The 18,853-nt window shown below is 38.9% G+C and overlaps 1 protein-coding gene across 3 annotated transcripts; it reads right to left on the bottom strand.

The window, feature by feature from the left end:
• Positions 1-3,291: 3,291 nt before the first annotated feature.
• CDKN3 (cyclin dependent kinase inhibitor 3) lies at positions 3,292-18,437 on the bottom strand. Of its 3 annotated transcripts, none has more exons than XM_026000667.2 (8): positions 18,366-18,437; positions 16,157-16,239; positions 14,157-14,212; positions 13,589-13,633; positions 10,970-11,192; positions 7,321-7,352; positions 5,381-5,484; positions 3,292-3,648 (listed from the first exon to the last, which is right to left on the bottom strand). In XM_026000667.2, the coding sequence occupies exons 1-8, from the start codon at positions 18,372-18,374 to the stop codon at positions 3,562-3,564; spliced, it is 639 nt and encodes a 212-aa protein (XP_025856452.1). In that variant the 5' UTR covers positions 18,375-18,437; the 3' UTR covers positions 3,292-3,561. The 3 variants fall into 3 exon arrangements, with proteins under 3 accessions (XP_025856452.1, XP_072617717.1, XP_072617716.1); XM_072761615.1 differs by having other exon boundaries at positions 3,420-3,648; positions 5,381-5,481; XM_072761616.1 differs by lacking the exon at positions 13,589-13,633.
• Between the last annotated feature and the right edge of the window lie 416 nt (positions 18,438-18,853).

Here is an 18,853-nt window from a genome sequence, read left to right as displayed (position 1 = left end):
TCTCTTAGCAAGCACTACTTTCTAAGTTTTAACAAATCTCCTTTTAATAATATACTCCAGAATATTCTCCAAAATTCTGCAAGGCTTACTGGCTGCAATTTGTGGAAGCCACCTTCTCATGCTTCAAAAATTAGATATGTAGTCCTTAGCTGATTCATTACTCAAAGGTGACTGACTGATTGCCAGCCAGTATGGTTCACCCATCTCAGTGGTAGGTGGGTGGCTCCAAGGCACGTGAGCAAGTAAAAGATTGAGTGCCTGGAAGCTCTCACAATATCTTCCCATCTTTGAGACAACCTGGGTCGCTCAGTGGTTGAGCATCTGCCTTTGGCTTAGGTCATGATCCCGGGGTCTGGGGATTGAGTCTTGCATCAGGCTCACCCTCACTGTGGGGGGCCTGCTTCTCCCTCTGCCTATATCTCTGCCTCTCTGTGTGTGTCTCATGAATAAATACATAAAATCTTAAGAAAAAAAAAGCTAGAAGAATGTTTTCCTTGCCATATTTTTCTTCCAATTATATGTTTATGAACTGTATTCAAGGAATATTATTGCCATGGTGCAAATAATGGCTGGTGTGTATCCTACCCTGCAGGGGTGTGAGCTTTGATTTTAGGTGTGGCTACGTCATAGTGTGATATATCACACCCACCCAATTAAATAGTGATCTGTATTTAACAGTATTTATCTAGTTTACTTATTTATTTATCATTCAGCACTCACAAATGTGCATCTCTCAATAATCAGTTGTACGGTATAATTATAAATCAGAAATTTTGACAGCAAAAATATTTTAAAACAACTCTATTCAAAGGGAAGGATAAAAATATTGATACCTGTCTAGCATTGTTCATAAAAGTATTCCTATTCATAATTTTGGGAAACTACTACTATTAGTCTCAAATTATTTAAGCTTTTTTTTTGTTCAAACCACTCACTGACCTATGGTCAGAGTGGCAGCTAATGAGTCTCTGGTACCAGTATTATAGCTCAGAAGAAGATTCTGAACTAATACTTTAGAAGTGATGCCAAAAGAAAAACTGTGGCTCTGTTTCTGGATATGTTGAATAGCTTTCTTAGAACAATTTTCCCTTTCATTAAAATTAAGAGTCCTAAAGCTAAGTATCTAAAAGAAGTAAACAACTCTGCTGCTTGTTCAACTTAGTTTTGGGAAGCAGTATTAACTGTATAGAGTGATTGACCTGTGGGACCAGAGTGAAGATTTCATCCTATGTTAATTTTATTAATGCATATTGTGGACACAAAGATGTAGAGAGCATCTTCACATGGAGAAGTTCATTTTATCGTACAGTGCTTTTCCTAAAACACATCTCTTCACTAACCACGTTCATATAGTCTAGAGAAGAAAAATTTCCTAAGTAATAGATTGACTACTAGGTAGACCCTAAAACTACTGAGAGAAAGCATGGCATATAGTTAGCCATCTGCTCATGGTTTATTAAATCTGAGTTAACCTGATTGGTGTGGTACCACTGTCCAGAGAAAATGCCCATAAATAGTCCTACCTTCTTAGAGCTTGATTTATTTTGCTTTTGTATATTAAATAAAAACTGTCTCAAGTGTTTCCTTGTGTAGTTTATGGTTAATGGCTGAGTCTGTGTCAATTTCAATTTCAGCAGCTAACTCTGGCTTGTGTGTGACCAGGACTCCAGATTGTCTCTCTGCTTGTGATGAGGGAGGGCTATCCCCACAGGTTAGGTAGAGAAAATACTTTCCCAACAGTGTAAAATTACCTTTTTTTTTTTTTTTTTTTGAGTAATACTCTTCCATGTTTCTCTGTTATGGAATAATTGATGTTTTCCCTTAATACTTAGTATTAAAGTAAGTATTTTTAAACATGGAAGGCTTAACTAGCATTTGATGTAAAAATGAGAGAAGCATGCACTTTGAAAATTCAGTTGATTATTTAAGGATTTGATTAATCCATGCCAATATTTTCCTTCCACTTTAAGTGTTCGTGAATAAGCTATATATTCATATTAAGAAGAAGGAAATGTAAGATTTGATAATGTCAATTTCAACGATGTCCTAAAATTTAATAGAATATTGTGATTTTTTTTTTAAAGATTTCACTTATTTATTATTCATGAGAGACAGAAAGAGAGGCAGAGACACAGGCAGAAGGAGAAGCAGGCTCCATGCAGGGAGCCCGACGTGGGACTCGATCCCGGGACTCCAGAATCATGCCCTGGGCAGAAGGCAGGCGCTAAACTGCTGAGCCACCCAGGGATCCTGAATATTGTAATTTTTAAATGTATTTGGCCGTAATACTGAAACCATGGAGAAGGTCAATTTATTACTCCAGCCTGAACTTACTAAAAAAACTTTTTTTCTGGCTATAACTTTTGGCATTTATTATCTTAGATAAGAAACCCCTCGTTTAAGTATTCAGATACTGGTGGGATATGTGGTTCTCCCATCTTCCTTAGTATTCTTATATTCTAGATTCTTGAAGTAGTGCATATATAAAAGTATTAAAATACTGATTTTATATTATGGAACACACTGTCTCTCTGATCTGAAGATCCCAAATAGCACTAGTAATTGTTTTAAAGTGTTCCCCAATGAAATTAAAGTAGATCAGCAGCAGCAAGAAGAGTGTGAGACAAAAGAAAACTGGCAATCACATGATTATTCAGAAATGAACTTTTGATGTGAAATTACTTTGGCGTGGAAGTGCCTGTTGACTCTTGTTTCACATTTGTGATCGCCGGCAGCCAAGGGACTACTGTATGTAGTGCTGAAGCCCCCATGCCTGTTAAAACATCCTTGCCTACAGTGCTGACTGCTTAGCATTACATTTTAAGACAAAAAGACATGTTCAGTAGCATAGGGTGAAGTGAAGCAGCAAGAGAATTGGAGACTTAATTTGTGGATAAGTGTTTCCAACATAAATGTGAAAGAGGGGTTAAATGTGTAGTCCCTAGGGCAAAAACATGAATGCTCTAAAAACAAAGCAGCTGTCTGACCCGGTGGATTCCTCATATCTGAAAATGTTGTAGCAAATGCTGGATAAACACCTATTGGGGATGATCCAGTATTGGGTGGGAGGTGACCAAGACAACTCATAGGATCTCTCACACTTTTGTAGGTCTATGAAGTAGAAAAAAACATGGGAGAAAATGTGGGAGGAATAGAGGGTGAAAGTTATTTGATTTTAGCTTGGGTACTCCTACCAGTTTTTATATTTACTACTATGGCATATTCCACCCGGTAGTTACAAGTTGTAAAATGAGGTAAGAGTGTGGTAAATAATAAAGATAGGCAGTCAGCTATTTTTCCATATGCTTGTTTCAGCATTACTTCCAGGTGAAATATACCAGAGAAGCCAATGCATTTCTAAAAAAGGAAATTGTATAACATTTTTTCAATCTTCTATAAGAGATAAGAGACACAACAGATTCGTCAATAAAAGCTTTAGGAATATCTGCACATACACATTTACATTCAAGTTGGTAACACTAGTAAGTTTCATTTCAATAAGATTATGTTAAATAGCGCTTAAATTTCAGACATGGTCATATATATGTTATTTGAAATTCTTTATCTAGATACAGATCTTGATAATGGATCTCTTGATGATAGATGTGCAGCTAGTTTGTCCCGAAACTCATGAAGATAATTATATTGCTGAAAAAAGTAAAGATACATTGAAATATACTGTAGAAAACTAGTTAGCACAGTAGTCACAATACCAGTAGCAATTATGAATAAAAAAATAATTGCTAAGAAAAGTTCTACAACTTTTGAGTAAGGAAGTGTTTGCATTATGAGAATTTTTACCTTTCAGTAAAGCTGCATATAGTGTGAAAAACTATTGCTTTAAAAATCAGAAGGTAGCATTTAGTACACATGAATGTTTTATAAATCTGAAAAATCCTTTCTCACTTTCCTGGCAGGAGCAAATTAAAATTAAGAATATTACATGAAGGCCTTCTTTTTGCTAGTGTATTTTACCTCTGGGGTTAAGTAGGGAGGAGAGCGTACTTTCTATAGCAATTAACAATGGTATATTCAAGAAACTATTTCTTAATTTATGGAAGCCCTAGATTTCTGCTTCTTGGGGTGACATAATCCATCTGGAACAATGTTCATAGTAGTCAATGTTTAAAAAATCACTAATCTTAACAGATAAGTGAAAAAAGGCTTTAAATAATTTATTTGCAGTTTTAATAGTTTCCCAGAGGATATTCTTATTCTGCCAATAATCTCATTTCTTATCATTACTGGGAAGTGAACGTTGTGCACTGCTAGCTGTATCAGCACGGAGATGGGAGAGCCTGTTTGCTACAGAGTGCTGAGGTGATCAACTGACAGCCCATATGACGTGGGCTTCATTGTCTCCAGGATAAAAGATGTAACGTGCACACACGTGGATATGTTTGACCATTTGGTTTTGTTTCAGACACCTGAAAACATTTTGAATTTGAAGAATCATTTGATTTTAAGAGGTAAGAAGGGGAATTCTCTGTTTTCAGAACCTGTACAGTGAAGTGGATCCTCTATGGATTGTTTTGAATGATCTTATTTAAACCCTGAGAATCAGGCTGGTTGGTGAATTTGTCAGTTACTATTAATAATTCACATTCATGACTGTTGGGTAGACCCCTGACTCTGGGAAGAGGGACTCGAGTCCAGGAAGCTGCTAAAGGCCAGGACTCTTGTGCCTGATTCTGTGATTGAGTCCTAATGCTGAGACAGGGCACTTGGGAAAGGAAGACAAATTAAGTTTACAAATCCAGAAACAAAGTGAAATCTGCAGAATCTTTCAGGAACATTAATATCTAATAATATTCTTGGGGCACTGCTACTGCAGAGATTTTTAAGTGTTAAGCGGAGAGGAAATGTGTAAGCTGTCACTTGAGTTATCCACAGCAAAGGATAATTAGCATTGTTTTGCGGGGTGTTTTTCTTTCTTTCTTTTTTTTTTTTTTTTGTATTCTAGTCATCCATCTGTCTTCATTGACTTTTTTGGTGATATGATAGGATCTTTATTAGATCTTTCTGGCCAAGAAACTACTGAGTTTATTGTAGTCATCTCATTTGGTAAAATTTTGAAATTCATTCCAAGAACTGAATGGGCAAAAACTGAACAATAGTAGATCTGGCAAGAATAAACTTGAAAAGTTCAGATTTTTCATTATTTTCTTTGAAATACCGTGAATTTCTTCAGTATGTTTATATTTAACATAAATATTAATATAACATTAATTTAACATGTTTATATTTAAAGATAAATTCTGAACAGGTGATACATGAATAATAGAGTGCTTTGGGTTTTCACTGCCCTTTGGGTGATGAATTCCACTGTTGTGTAACTGCCCCCAGCCCGCGAGCACACAGGAATGGGCAGCCTCCTTACCTTGATCGTCTGTATTGCTCCAGACCCTCGCAGGTCTCTCAGGCTGTCGATGGCTTGCTGTGGTGAAACTGTGTCCGACAGGTAGAGCAGGAGACAAGCGGCTACTAATGGAACATGTTAGGAAAATAGTATATGATTAAATAATGATAGGGTAGAGCATTGTGTATTTATTTTTTATTTTTTAAAGATTTTATTTATATTCATGAGAGACAGAGAGGCAGAGACATAGGCAGAGGGAGAAGCAGGCTCCCTGCGGGTAGAGCCTGATGCGGGACTCGATCCTGAGACCCTGGGATCACGCCCTGAGCTGAAGGTGGATGCTCAACCGCTGAGCCACCCAGGTGCCCCAGCATTGTATATTTAATTAGATTTCCGCTGGTGCAGAAGATGGAGTTTTGGTGTCAGTGTGCAAAATGAATTAAAAGACATTTAGTAGGTGTTTTTGACAGTTAAATTATGATTTCAAATGATTATGGTTGGTTGAAGTTTAAACTGGCTTCATTCTTTTTAACAGCTTTATTGAGTTCTTTTTAATATACCATATAATTCATTAGTTTAAAGTACACAATCCAGTGGATTTTAGTGTATTCACAGATTGGTGCAGCCATCGCTGTAGTCGATTTTAGAACATTTTCATCCCCTCAAAAAGAAATCCTGTCTCCTATTGTCATCTCCCTGCCCCCAATTACCTGCCCTAAGCAACCACTAATCTACTTTCTATGGGTTTGCCTAACCTAGACATTTTATATAAGTGCAATCATATGTGGGCTTTTGGGATTGGCTTCTTTGCATAATGTGTTCAAGACTCACCTATTATGGCATGTAACTACTTCATTCCTTCTTATAAAGAAATAATATTCCATCATATGGATATACATTTTGTTTATCCATTGTCAGTTGATGGGCATTGGGTTAGTTTCATTTTTTGGGCTATTGTGAGTAATGCTGCTATAAATGTCCACGTACAAGTTTTTGTGTTTTCATTTGTTTTGGGCATATATAACTAGAGGTGGAATTGCTGAGTCCTGTGGTGACTCTATGTTTAACTGTTTGAAGAAGTACTGCCAGATTTTTTTCAGAGCAGCTGCACCATTTTACATTCTCTTCAGCAGTGTATGAAAGTCCACATCCCAATGCATATTTTCCATTTTTTTGGATAATGGGCATCCTAATGGATATCAAGTGGTATCTCATTGTGGTTTGGATTTGCATTTCCTTGATGACTAATGATGTTAGGCATTTTTCATGTCCTTAGTGGTCATTAGTATATTTTGTTTGGAGAAATATCATTCAGATCCTTTGCCTATTTTTAAATTGGGTTTTCTTTTTATTATTGAGTTGTAAGAGTTCTTATATATTCTAGGAAGTCCCTTATCAGATATATGGTTTGCAAATATTTTTCTTCACTCTGTAAGTTGTCTTCATTTTGATAGTGTCCTTAGAAGCATAAAAGTTTTTAATACTGTTCAACATTAATTAAAAGGAATAACTGTTTCTCCAGTATGGCAGTTTGTTAGCTACTTTTTTTTTCTAACACATTTTTTAAAAAAAGTGAACAGTAATTGCATGAAGTAATTATAATTAACTTCAGTTTTCATACTTATGATGGATATTATTTAGAATTTGCTGTCAGTATCATAACACCTGCATAGGGAAAACATTAGAAAACACAACACAATGCAAGAATGCAGGTGCTAAGACTTAGAAATAATGTTTTGCAGAAACCTTAAAACAATGTTGAAAATACCTCCCATTCTGCACTCTGGCTTTCTAGAGAATACCAAATTAAGGGCCTTACATAATTCTTTAGGTCTTAGCAGACTTATATTGTGTTTTGTCTCATTTTAACACAAGGTGAGCATACGGCCCAGAAACAGGATACTTTCACCTACTATGAGGATAAAAAAAAAAATACTGAGTAATGAAAATACATTTCTTACCAAGGCAAGATCTCCCAAGTCCTCCATAACAGCTGAAAGGGAAGCACAGTTTTGAATATTGTACATTTTCCTTCCACCTCACTAATTAGAACTAAAGACTTGCTTTTTCTGCCTTCTATTTCTAAACTGAATAGTGCCTACTAGCACAATGCCTGGCATGCAGAGGTTAATAAATATTTTTAAATGAATCAAGAGCAAACATGCTTATTTATTTGTTGGTACTCTGAACACTTCTAACTGTCAATGTAGATAGGGCCTTTTTTGATGTTTTTAAATACCGGGATCCACCTATGAGAAAGAGGGACATGTTACTAAATAGAAACTAGATTATTTTGACCAACTGCCAGTTTATTTTCCTCTGTCTCCATAAAACCTTAGTGGTTATGGAACAAGTCTGTATGACAACTCTTCATTTATCTAAAAAGAATACAGAGGTGGCGTGTTACAGAGGTTGAGAGCCTGGGTTCTGGAGCCCCGCTGCCTGGGGCTGAGTGGTACATCTGTCAGTGTGACATGTGTGAACCTAAGAAGTTATTTAACCTCTCTGGGCCTCAGCCTTTTTATCTGTAAGATGGTGACAGCCACAGTACCTGCATCCTGGTTAGAACCGAATGAGATAACTAATGTTTGTAAAGGCCTTACAATGGAGCTCAGCACAGGGTAAGAAGTCAATGAATGTTAGTCTGGCCTTCTGAAGAAATCAGCAGTTGTGCAGAATTGGATTTTCCAGAAAAAAAAATCATGATGAAACCTCAAAGCACAAAACCATTCATTCTAATTACTTTCAGAGATGCTTAAAAAATGTTTTACGAGATTCCTAACTTTCCTAGGGGGTTTACTGAGCCTAGCGTGGTGCTGATGACTTCTCAGGAACATGAATTGCTGCGGTGTCCTGTAGATGAGGCAGCAGATACGCGTCTTGGGAGAGGATATGAGACAGAGGGCCAAGTAGGTACTGACCCCCAGAGTATTCATGAGGTTGCTTTCTACAAAGTGTCCCAAATATAGGGCTGTTTTCAGAGATGAGGGTTTACCCCAGAAAGGTAGGAGGCAGAACACATCAGTGGTTTTCTACAGGATGAATACTGCTTCATACCTATACCTTTATGCTTCTTCCTTTGATTCCTGCTCATCCTTCAAAACCCAGCTCCAATTGTCTTTTCTGACCTGCCTTTGTGCTCCCACAGAAGCCATGTCCTTTGTGCTGCCTTGTGTACTCCCTGTGCGAGTCTTTCTGCACTCACATGGCAGGGCTGTTGGCCCGGGCTCCGTGAATGGGGGACTGTGCCCCATGGTGCATACTTTGTATTCATAGTGTTTGGTACATAATGGGTATTGTGGGTTGAATCATATCCCCATAAAGATATGTTGAAGTCCTAATCCCTCATGCTGTGAATATGACCTTATCTGGAAGTAGGGTCTTGGCAGATGTAATCAAATGACGATGAGGTCGCTGGGGTGGGCCCTGATCCAGTATGACTGGTGTTCTTCCAAGAGGAAATACCCCAAAAAGACACAGCAACACAGAGAGAATCATGTGAGGCAGAGGCAGAGGTTGGAGTGATGCAGCTGTGAGCCAAGGAATGCCAACGAGTGATGGCCACTACCGAAGCTAGGAAGAGGCAAGAAAGGGTCCTATCAGAGTCTCCGAGGGAACACGGTCCTGTTGACACCTTGATTTTGGACTTAACAAGCTTCAGAAGTGGGGGAGAGTAAGTTTTTGTTGTTCTAAGCTTTGTAGTACTTTTTACACCAGCATAGTACAGCAGGCAAGCAGTGTTTGCTGATTTTATAAAGGAACAAAAATGCGGAGGGAGAATCAGCGAGACAGTGCTGGTAGACAACAAACTCAGTTTTTGAGGGATAAACCCTAGAGCCATCTAGCAATGTGAGCACTCAAAGATGGCAGAATGGATAGAAGATTATTTTTATCCCAATGTTAGTTACTGTAAGATATCGTGGAAAGCTCTAGTACGATGGAAATTTCTAGTCATCAGATGCTTAATTTTATGGGAGCCAGAAGCATTCTGCATAAGCAAGGCTGCCCGACCATTTTTCTTTCTTTTTTCTTTTTTTTTTCCAACCATCTTTCCATCCTGTTTGTATTCTGTTCAAAAATCAGACAGCATTTGGTGTGCTAGAACCTGCTTCAGTAGACTTTGTTAAATTTCACTAATCTGAGCTAATTTGAGCTGTGGAAACTTCAGTCAAGTCTGCTTTCAAAGATTTATTAAAAAAAAAAAATCAGAACGGATTTGAAAGATGGGTCCAAAAATTGGAAATTATTTTTCACGAGCTACATGTAATTATTTAATGCTATTTTACTTAGACCTATTAGAAAATTTAGTATAGACAACTTTATCCTAGAATTATGCTGTTATAATTAGCAAAGCAATTAGTAATTGCTTACAATCACAGATTATGCTTTTCTCTAGAGGAAGGTTGGAAACTGTAGAATGTAGGCTGCTTTCTAGTTCTTTATTCCCTATTCTCCAGGCTATAGCCCTCTGTACATTAGAGTTTAGTTCAGCCACAGTGTGTGTCCCCAAAGACCCTTGTACTACTTGGTTTGCCTTCAGAATGGGAACTGTTGGCATGAGGCCCTGGGGCTCTAGGTTGAAGAAGAGCAGCTTGGCTGGGCTTGCCCTTTCCCTAGGTGCCCCGAGATTAACTGGTTATTTGGTATAGTCTGCATACTTTCTAGTTCAAAGCAATGACGTTAGGGCTTTTGAGGTATCAAACTATTTAATACTCTATCTTGTTCCAGAAAGGATTAAGGAGTTTATCAGGATACAGAAAGTACAAGAAGCACAGAGAAGGACTAGTTTGCTCCCTATGGCTGGCTCTCCTCTGCTGTGTGTCTCACTTCTGACAGAGCAGATCTACTGTATTATCTACAGCAGCACTTCCCATCTTTGTACTGCTACTGTCTACTGCTGATTGTCACTCCCTTTTTCCTTTCTCCAAGCTACTTTTTTTTTTTTTTCCCCTTCTCTCCTCCTTTTTTCCCCCTTTGGCCCATTTTATTTTGTTTTAAACTTCCATACCAGCAGCTTGTGCACAGCCATTGACGAACAATGAGAGTCCCTCTTTCATTCTGGTGGCAAATTCATATCATCAAATATAATCTTCATATATTTAAGATTTCATATTTTTAAGATTGCTCATAGCTTATGAATGATCCCTTTGCAAATTTTTAAAATATTTTTTTTTTTTTTTTTTTTTTTTGCTGTTAGAAGCAACTAAGCAACTGAAAAGCTGACCAATGAGTAAGGCTATTATAAGAATGATACCCTACCTTTTGGGAGGAAGAGGGTCCCCAAAATTATAAGTAAAGGTCTAAGGCAAAAGCAAAGAATAAAAAAGCCTGTAAGCCTGTTCTATAACTTTTCAGATCTACTCATTTATTGTCCTTACTCATCAAAAGTAACAATAGCAAATATCTGAGTGCTTGCCTTGTAGCAGAGCAAATATCTGAGTGCTTGCCTTGTAGCAGACATTGTGCTAGAACTTTTCATGCCTTATCTCCTTTTAATCCTTACACCAAACTATAAGGTGGGCAATAACTGAGTAAGGATGGAATAGGTAGAAAAATCATTCTGACTATGCCATTCTCCTCATGTCATGTACAGAGAAAAGAAAAACGTACTGTATTAAGGTTTTTCGGTCATTTTTAAGGCAGATTGCAAGTTCCTCCATTATTTCACAGCAGCTGGCTATGTCAGGAGTCCCTCCATCTGGGATTGGATGATGATGAGTGATAATTCCGTACTGATGGTAGAGGTCCAAAAGGTTTGGGACTCTGTATTTTGACAGTTCTCCTCTGGTGCAGAAAACAAATATGTCTTGTATACCATAGCTTTTTAGTTCTTCTGCCAATAGACCAAGATACATGTACAAAATGTTACAAATTTAATACAATCAAGACAGAGAATGTGGTGGTAAATTTCTTAAGCCAAACTAGATAACACATGATAATCTATAAATTTGAAATACTTATTGATAATCTAAAGCAATATTGATTCGTCTTCAAAGTAGGGTAAAAATCAAGCTACTAAGCACAAAATAGAAATTAAAAACATGTGAACCAAAAGGTGATTAAAATTAAGCCTGACTTAATTCAAAATGCTTTTAACTGAATTTTAAGATGAGTCAACTATATTGCTGTTCTTGAAGAAAATCCATTTTCAGTACAACTTTAAAAATAAAATTCAAAACATCTAATATTTCAAAATAAGCCCTTGTGAAGAAATAATAGCACATTATCCCCCCATTTTCTTCTCACAAAATCCATGTTTGCCACTTTCCTCACTCTGCCGTTTTGTTTTATCCTAAGCCTTGTATATAAAAACTCCAGTATACCCATGGTGCCTGAACTCATGTTCTCCTTTCTATTTATATTGTGTTACACCATCATGCATTTAATTTTATGGCCAAGGTCTCTAGGAAATAGAATAAAGTGACTTAGCTAATTTCAGTATAATTAATATGAACCAAGCAGTAGTGCTATGGGCCATTCTATACACTGGAACATTCTTATGGCGATACTCACTGTAGAGTATTAGGTTCAAAATGAATAACTAATTCGGGCTGATCTCAGCCTCCTCTCTCTCTCCCTGCCTTCTAAATCTGGGGACATTTAACTAAGCGCCTTTTATCATGAACCTCCAGATACATACTTGAAATGTGGCTAGTCCAAATTGAGATGTACTGTAAGTGTAAAATACATATCTGTTCTCAAAGATTAAGAACAAAACCCCTGTATTTCATTAATAATTTGTTTTATGATTAAGACCATTGAAGGATACTATGTAGGCTATATTAGGTTAAATAAAATATATCAAGTTAATTTGACCTGTTTTTACTTTTTTTAATATGGCAACTAGAAAATATAAAGTTACATACAAGGCTTCTATTTCTGGCTCCCATCATATTTCTGTTGGACAGTGCTGCTTTAGATAATACTATTATTTTTTGTACTTCTAAGAGCATTAAACCTGAAGTCAGCATACTTAACCATTTTTAAGAGTAAGTAATTTTCTATCTGCCTCTTGCACACATTGGATAATTTCTATTATACAGTGGTTTTCAAACTTTTCTTGAAAGGACTCTGAGGAGGGAACCACGGGGGGTGATGCAGGGAGATTCTAGGTCTCTCCTATCAGATTGTCGTCTTTTATACATTGGATTCAAGATCTCATTGGAAAACAGAAGGTTTGGCAAAATACTGGAAACCTTTTTTATAGAAAATACTAAATGAATAGGGTTTTCCAAAATGTACATGATTGGTTCTTGAGCCAGTGATTGTCATTATATTTTGGTTATGACTTAAATGTTCTCCAAATGAAAACTTCCTATCATGGCAGGTATCTCTAAATCAGAGAATCTTTACAAATACTGTAAGACTCAACTAATCTATTAGCCGCTGTAAGTCTTTTTTGGTAGGTAAGGAATAAATTAGAGAAAGCAAATTAATAAATTGATATTCCAAAACAAGCAGGAAAAAAATTTAGGGTTTAAAAAATTTATAATGGTCAGAATCAAGATGTGTGTGTGTGTGTGTGTGTGTGCGCGCATGTGTATATTAATTTATTTATATTTATTTTGGTGTATTATAAGGACATAGGTAGGACTGTTAGCTTTGAGATATTCCAGGCCAACCAAGGTACAATGTTTTGAAAATCCAAGTTTTTTAGCACCGTGCAATATGTAAATTTCAAAATGGGGTGGGATATTAGGATATTTTGGGATTATTAGACTTGAGGCTACAGTGGTATAAGCATCCTTGAGCTTGTGAAAATCAAACCCTACTTAATCTTTCCCACCTAGATGTTGGCTCTCTAAATTTTCTACCCAGGATGTTCAATTTCACCATTCCTTCTGGGTTCTCAGCTCAGGCTTAATTTCTAGGATCACAATCAAGTCTGGAAAGGATAGTATGCTCAAAGATCTGGGCAGTGAAATGGCAGTTTTCTATTAATGTATTTACCACCCTCCAACTTAGACATTTTAAACTCAAATGGAATTTCTATGTATAACTACAACAATCAGTGAAAGGCAATGCTATGTTTAGTAAACAAGGAGTTAGTTCTCTGTGCCCTTCGCAAAGACATCTTTGCATAGTAGAGTAAGTCTATAGTTTGAAACTATGAAATAACAAACATTCATTTGGTATGCTGAACAGAGACTAACATTGTTCTTTTTGACAACGAGATTTTCACTGTTATTAGGAAAAGCTATTAATATGGTTGTTTCATGTTATACCTACCTGTATCTTTTTGGATATTTCTTCTAACATTTTTAAATTTACAACCTACAAGCAGTAATAAGGCAAGTGAAAAAGTCAGTGTTTGGTCACATATAACAAATATATTTAAACACATACACAGCTACTTTATAAGGTCATACCTGTATGATCATTTATGTTTCAATTTCATTTTGAATGTGGATTTCAATTTCTTATATTCTTAGGAATATAATTGTAGGGATTCCTAGAACCCCAGCTAAGGAACTCCTAATCCAAAGATTCTTTATTCTGTATCGTCTCTGTAACAAGTACCTGCCAGTTGTCCTCAGCCTCACCCTGTATCTCAGTGTTTATGTTTTATTAAGGTAGGTAAACCAGAAATGCAGAATTGTGAATGAGTTTGGATGGGCTGAAGAGTGATCTGTGGCTTTTTAACTAGAGCCCACACAAGGGCTTCCACTACTGAGTTCCCCAGGGTGATGATCTGTGAAATTCTTGTATTGCTCAGTACAGTGATTTATTAACTGACAAAAAAAAAAAAAAATTATCCTAAGTATATCAATAGGAAGCCAACTGTAGTCTTACCTACCTGGAAGAGCACATAAACCAAGAAACTGAGAACAATTCACTTGTGACAGGGGTAGCCTGAAAAGAATAAAACTTGAAGTTTAGTTCAGTTTTTAAGTTATAAATGGAAATTCAATTTAACAAATCTGTGCTTGGCACTGAACAAGGGTGTTTTAAAGTTTTATCATAGTCACAAAACAAAAATGCATATGCAAGTATCAATATGTTGTTCACAAAAAGGACCAGAAAGATTGGAAGTTTTATTTATTTTTAAAGAATTTATTTATTTATTCATGAGAGAGAGAGAGAGAGAGAGAGAGGCAGAGACACAGGCAGAGGGAGAAGCAGGCTCCATGCAGGGAGCCCGATGTGGGACTCGATCCTGGGACTCCAAGATCACTCCCTGGGCCGAAGGCAGGCGCCAAACCACTGAGGCATCCAGGGATCTCCAGATTGGAAGTTTTAAAACAGGGACTTATCATTTGCTTTGTCACATGTCACAATTTAATTTCCTTCCTTCCTTCCTTTTCTTTTTTTTCTTTTCTTTTTTCTTTTTCTTTTTCTTTTCTTTCATTTGGGATGCCTCGGTGGCTCAGTGGTTGAGCATATGCCTTGGGCTCAGGGCAATCTCCAGGGGTCCTGAGATCGAGTTCCACATCAGGTTCCCTGCAGGGAGCCTACTTTCTCCCTCTGTCTATGTCCCTGCCTCTCTCTCTGTGTCTCTCATGAATCAATAAATAAAATCTTAAAAGAAAAAAAGATTTGTTTATTTGAGAGAGAGAAAGAGAGTGTGTGTGCAAGAGCACACGAGTGGAGGTGGGGTGGGGTGGGTTGGTAGGGAGAGGGACAAGCAGACTCCCACTAAGTGTGGAGCCCAACTCATCTCATGATCTCTGAAATCAAGAGTTGGACGCTTAACCAACTGAGCCACCCAGGCACCTCTGGTAATTGAAATTTACCCTAAAAATAATAATGCCTAGATTGCCTACGGCTAGTATAAAGCATACTGAAGTTACCCTGTGGTATGTTATCGGAAATGGTTTGTATTTATCTTGGGGAATAAGCCAGAAAATGACCTTCTGATGATTTTATCCCCAGGATTCATTCTATATTACTATTTTAAGATTTCTTTGTAGGACTTCCTTAAGCAGATATAATATCATATGATAAAAACCACAGGTCATTCTTTGTTGTAATAGATTTTGGTTAAGATAAAATAATTTCAAGAAATCATATTCTCAGTTTGCAGGACTCAGGGACAAAAAGCAGGTAGAAGCCAAAGAGGAGTTTAGAGGAAAACAGAGGGCATCATATAAATACCATATGACTTTGGGAATTAGATGAGTTTTTGAGTTTTAAAGAGGGGTATAAGGAGAAAGGAAAGGTAATTGCTATTTGATGGCAGGGATAACATACTCTTTTCCCCTTCCTATAGTTGGGAATGGGGTTTTCTTAGAGATTATTACATTTACAGGGATAAGGGAAAGCATTGATTGTTGTAGAGATTCTGGTGTAACAAGTCACTGTCAAGATTTGGAAATTGAATCTGTATAGAAACATTTCTTTTTGCTCTTATATCTATAGTAATGTGGCTTTTATCTTAAGCAGGGTCAGCTAATAGATACATTATTGTGGCAAGTAGTTCTAGGATTTGACTAAATGATAAACAATTAAATATCTCATCCTATGTTTGGTAAATTATTCTTTTGTCATAAAAGAATAAATAGGTTTTGGTCCTAATAGGAGATAGTCTGATCCTATCTCAACTCCTTACTTATTTCTCTCTATATGGTTTTCTAACATAAAGAATGACTTCCTTCTCTGCCTGCATCTCCCCAAAAGAGAGCCTTATTCTATCATAGATAGTAAATAATAGGGTTAGAGGATCCCTTAAAGATTAGAATTACACAATCAGCAGAAGAGAATCAATAAATATTTTCAATACACAGACTATGGATCTACATACGTTATGATGTACACAACAAATAATTAGGTCATCATTGATCAGAAGTGTTAACCTACCAGGATATCTGAATTGGAGTCTGTTCATCTTCAACAGGCTCTTCGTCTGATGAGTCAAACTCACTTGTTTGCAATGAACTAGGCTTCAAAAGAAATCAGTTATGTTAAATAAATGTAAAGAAGAATATTTACATATAAGCTGATTCTCGCTTAAACACACACTAAATGCATATGTGCAATTTATTCAATCTGGAATATCAGAATGATCAGCATTATCAATAATAAATTATTGATTCTTACTGTCCTATTAATAATTACAGTGCTCTGCAGTGGAAAGAGAGTTGGATTGGGAACAAACCAGGATTCTGGTCTTGGCTCTGCCATTTACTGTATAATCTCAGACAAGCAACTTCAGTTTATTCTGGGTCTCAGTTTTTCACAACCATAAAGTGAGGAGATCTATTCATTCATTCACAAACATTTCTTGAACACCTTCATTTGCCAAGCTCTGAAGATGCAAAGATCCATAAAATAAATAGCTTCAGTAGAGTTGGAGAAATGTGTGCATAGGTTATAAAAAAAGAAAGTGCTAAAATGGAAGCATAAACTACATTTTTAGAGTCGGGAAGGGAGTGACTGCTTAGAGAGCTGGAGAACGCTTCAGAGGAGAGACATTAGCTGGATTTTGAGGGATGAGCAGGAGGTTTTTAGGCAGATAGGGAAGAAATTAAGGCAATAAAGGCAAAAGGAGAAAGGTTTTGTTTTCAGGAACTGTGATATCAGAGCAGGGGAGATGAAGCCAGAGAAGTAGTTTACCTACCCCATTTCTCAAAAAATAAGCCCAACAGCCCAGCAGCTTGGTTGATGGGGAGAGGACAGACAGGAGATCATGCCCTCAACTTTGTGAGTCATTGGACTAGAGAGACTGAGATGGACTTTGTGTAATGATCTAAGGAGTTGGAACTCAATCCTGTAGGCGTAATTTCTACATGACTGATAGTTATTTTATAGGACCAATAAAATATACATCTTTCTTTTTACTTCCTGGTTGGAACCTACTGAGAGATAAAACAGTGGAGAGGCAAATGGAGATCAATATGTTAATTTCACTGCTGAGTATCAAAGGGAAGGTGTGGCTTTAAAGCTGTGGTCAAGTGGCCAGTCAGTTCTTCACTCCAGAATTGGACTTATCCATCCAGTCATGGGAAGCAATGGGTAACCCAGGGCTCCTGTGTTGCAGAGAATACTCTCTCTGCAGAGAGAAGAAAGGGTTCAGCTACTTGTATTCAGCTCCTCCGAAACTGGGGGGATCAGATCTCTCTGTCCCTTCTGGGAACAGGCGGAGAAAGAGGCCAGGAGTGAAGGACAGCTGATGCTCCTCCACATGGAAACGTGGGGATTAGCAGGGGTAACCAGCTAATGTTCTAGCTCTGAAGCTATATTCTATAATGGTCTTGTCTGTTACTACAAGATCACATTACAGAGCCATTTAGGCTAAGGATGTGAATTGCTTTGGATAATTATTACTATCAGCTCAAATGAAGGCCCTTTAATATTCAATAGGTTGTCAACCCTGGCGGCAGGCGATTGAGTCAGGGAGCCTCAGCATCTTGCGTCTGGTTTTTTCCTTTTTCTTTAAATCAGTTTTGATGATCCAAGATTTTCAGTGTGGCTTCTTTACTCAGGCTCTTCCAGCCAGGCTCACAGATCCTAAACACGGTGAGACGTCTCCGCTCCCCCAGGCCCAGGGATTCCGAACCCAGGAAGGGACGCAGTGCCAGTTGGCCCCGGGGGATGGCGACGCACCCACAATCGGGGGTGGGCAATGGTCTTCTGCGAAGTTCTCCCCGTGTGCGGTGAGGACCGCTCGCCAGCGGGGCATCCTCGGGCATCCCTTGGGGCTGGGTATCGGGCAGACTGACGCATCGAGACACCTGAGCTCTCCATGCCTCCGTTTCTTCCGTAAAACGGGATTCAGCCCTCCCTGGCAGGGCTGCCGGGGGGCCTAGGAGACTCCTCGGGCGGCAGTCCCCGGCCTGTGCGCAACAGGTGCACAGCGGCTGTCCGTCCTCCCCTTGACCACCACCGACCCTGTTCCTGCTCCGTCAGCGCTCTCCCCGCTCCGGGGAAGCGCCACCTCCCCGACCCAGGACGGTTACAGCGCGAGTCCGGCCACGACCAGGCCTGGACTGGCCCCAGGCCCAAGAGCTGGCCTCGGGGCCGCTTCCGTCTCAGTGGCATCGCTCGTCCACGCCTCGGCCCGACTCACCGGCTTCATCGCGGGCCGCCCCAAGTCGTGAGCCGCGGCCGCCTGGCTCCCCCGGCCCCCGCTCCGCGGCCGCTGCCCCGCGCCCAGCCCGCCTCTTCGCTCAGCTCATTGGTGCAGCCTTCCGTGGGGCGGGGCGCGGCGTCTTCCGGGAACCAATCAGACCCCGACCCTGTGTCTTCCTCCGCCCCCGAGCGCCCTGGCGCCGCCTTTAACCGCCCATTGGTTTTTTGGGGCCTTTGAAAGACGCGCGGGAGGAGGGTCCTGCTGAGCGTTGATTGGCTGGGAGGGCGCCCTCCTGCGGCCCGTGGGGAGCGGCGGGACGGCGGGAAGCCGGGAGCCCAGAAAGCATCTGAAGGCAGCCCCAACATTTTGGGGTCGCTGGAAAGCCTTACTTTCTCGTGACAGGATTCCAGAGGGGCACCAGGGTAGGGAATTTTGTTTCTTAAAATTTTGAAATTTCAAGGGCACAGGGGGAAGCACTGTCCTGG

This window comes from Vulpes vulpes, chromosome 6 (genome assembly GCF_048418805.1).
Source record: "Vulpes vulpes isolate BD-2025 chromosome 6, VulVul3, whole genome shotgun sequence".
Classification (NCBI taxonomy): domain Eukaryota; kingdom Metazoa; phylum Chordata; class Mammalia; order Carnivora; family Canidae; genus Vulpes; species Vulpes vulpes.
The sequence above is the reverse complement of the archived record's forward strand: the minus strand, read 5'-3'. Positions and strand labels throughout refer to the sequence as shown.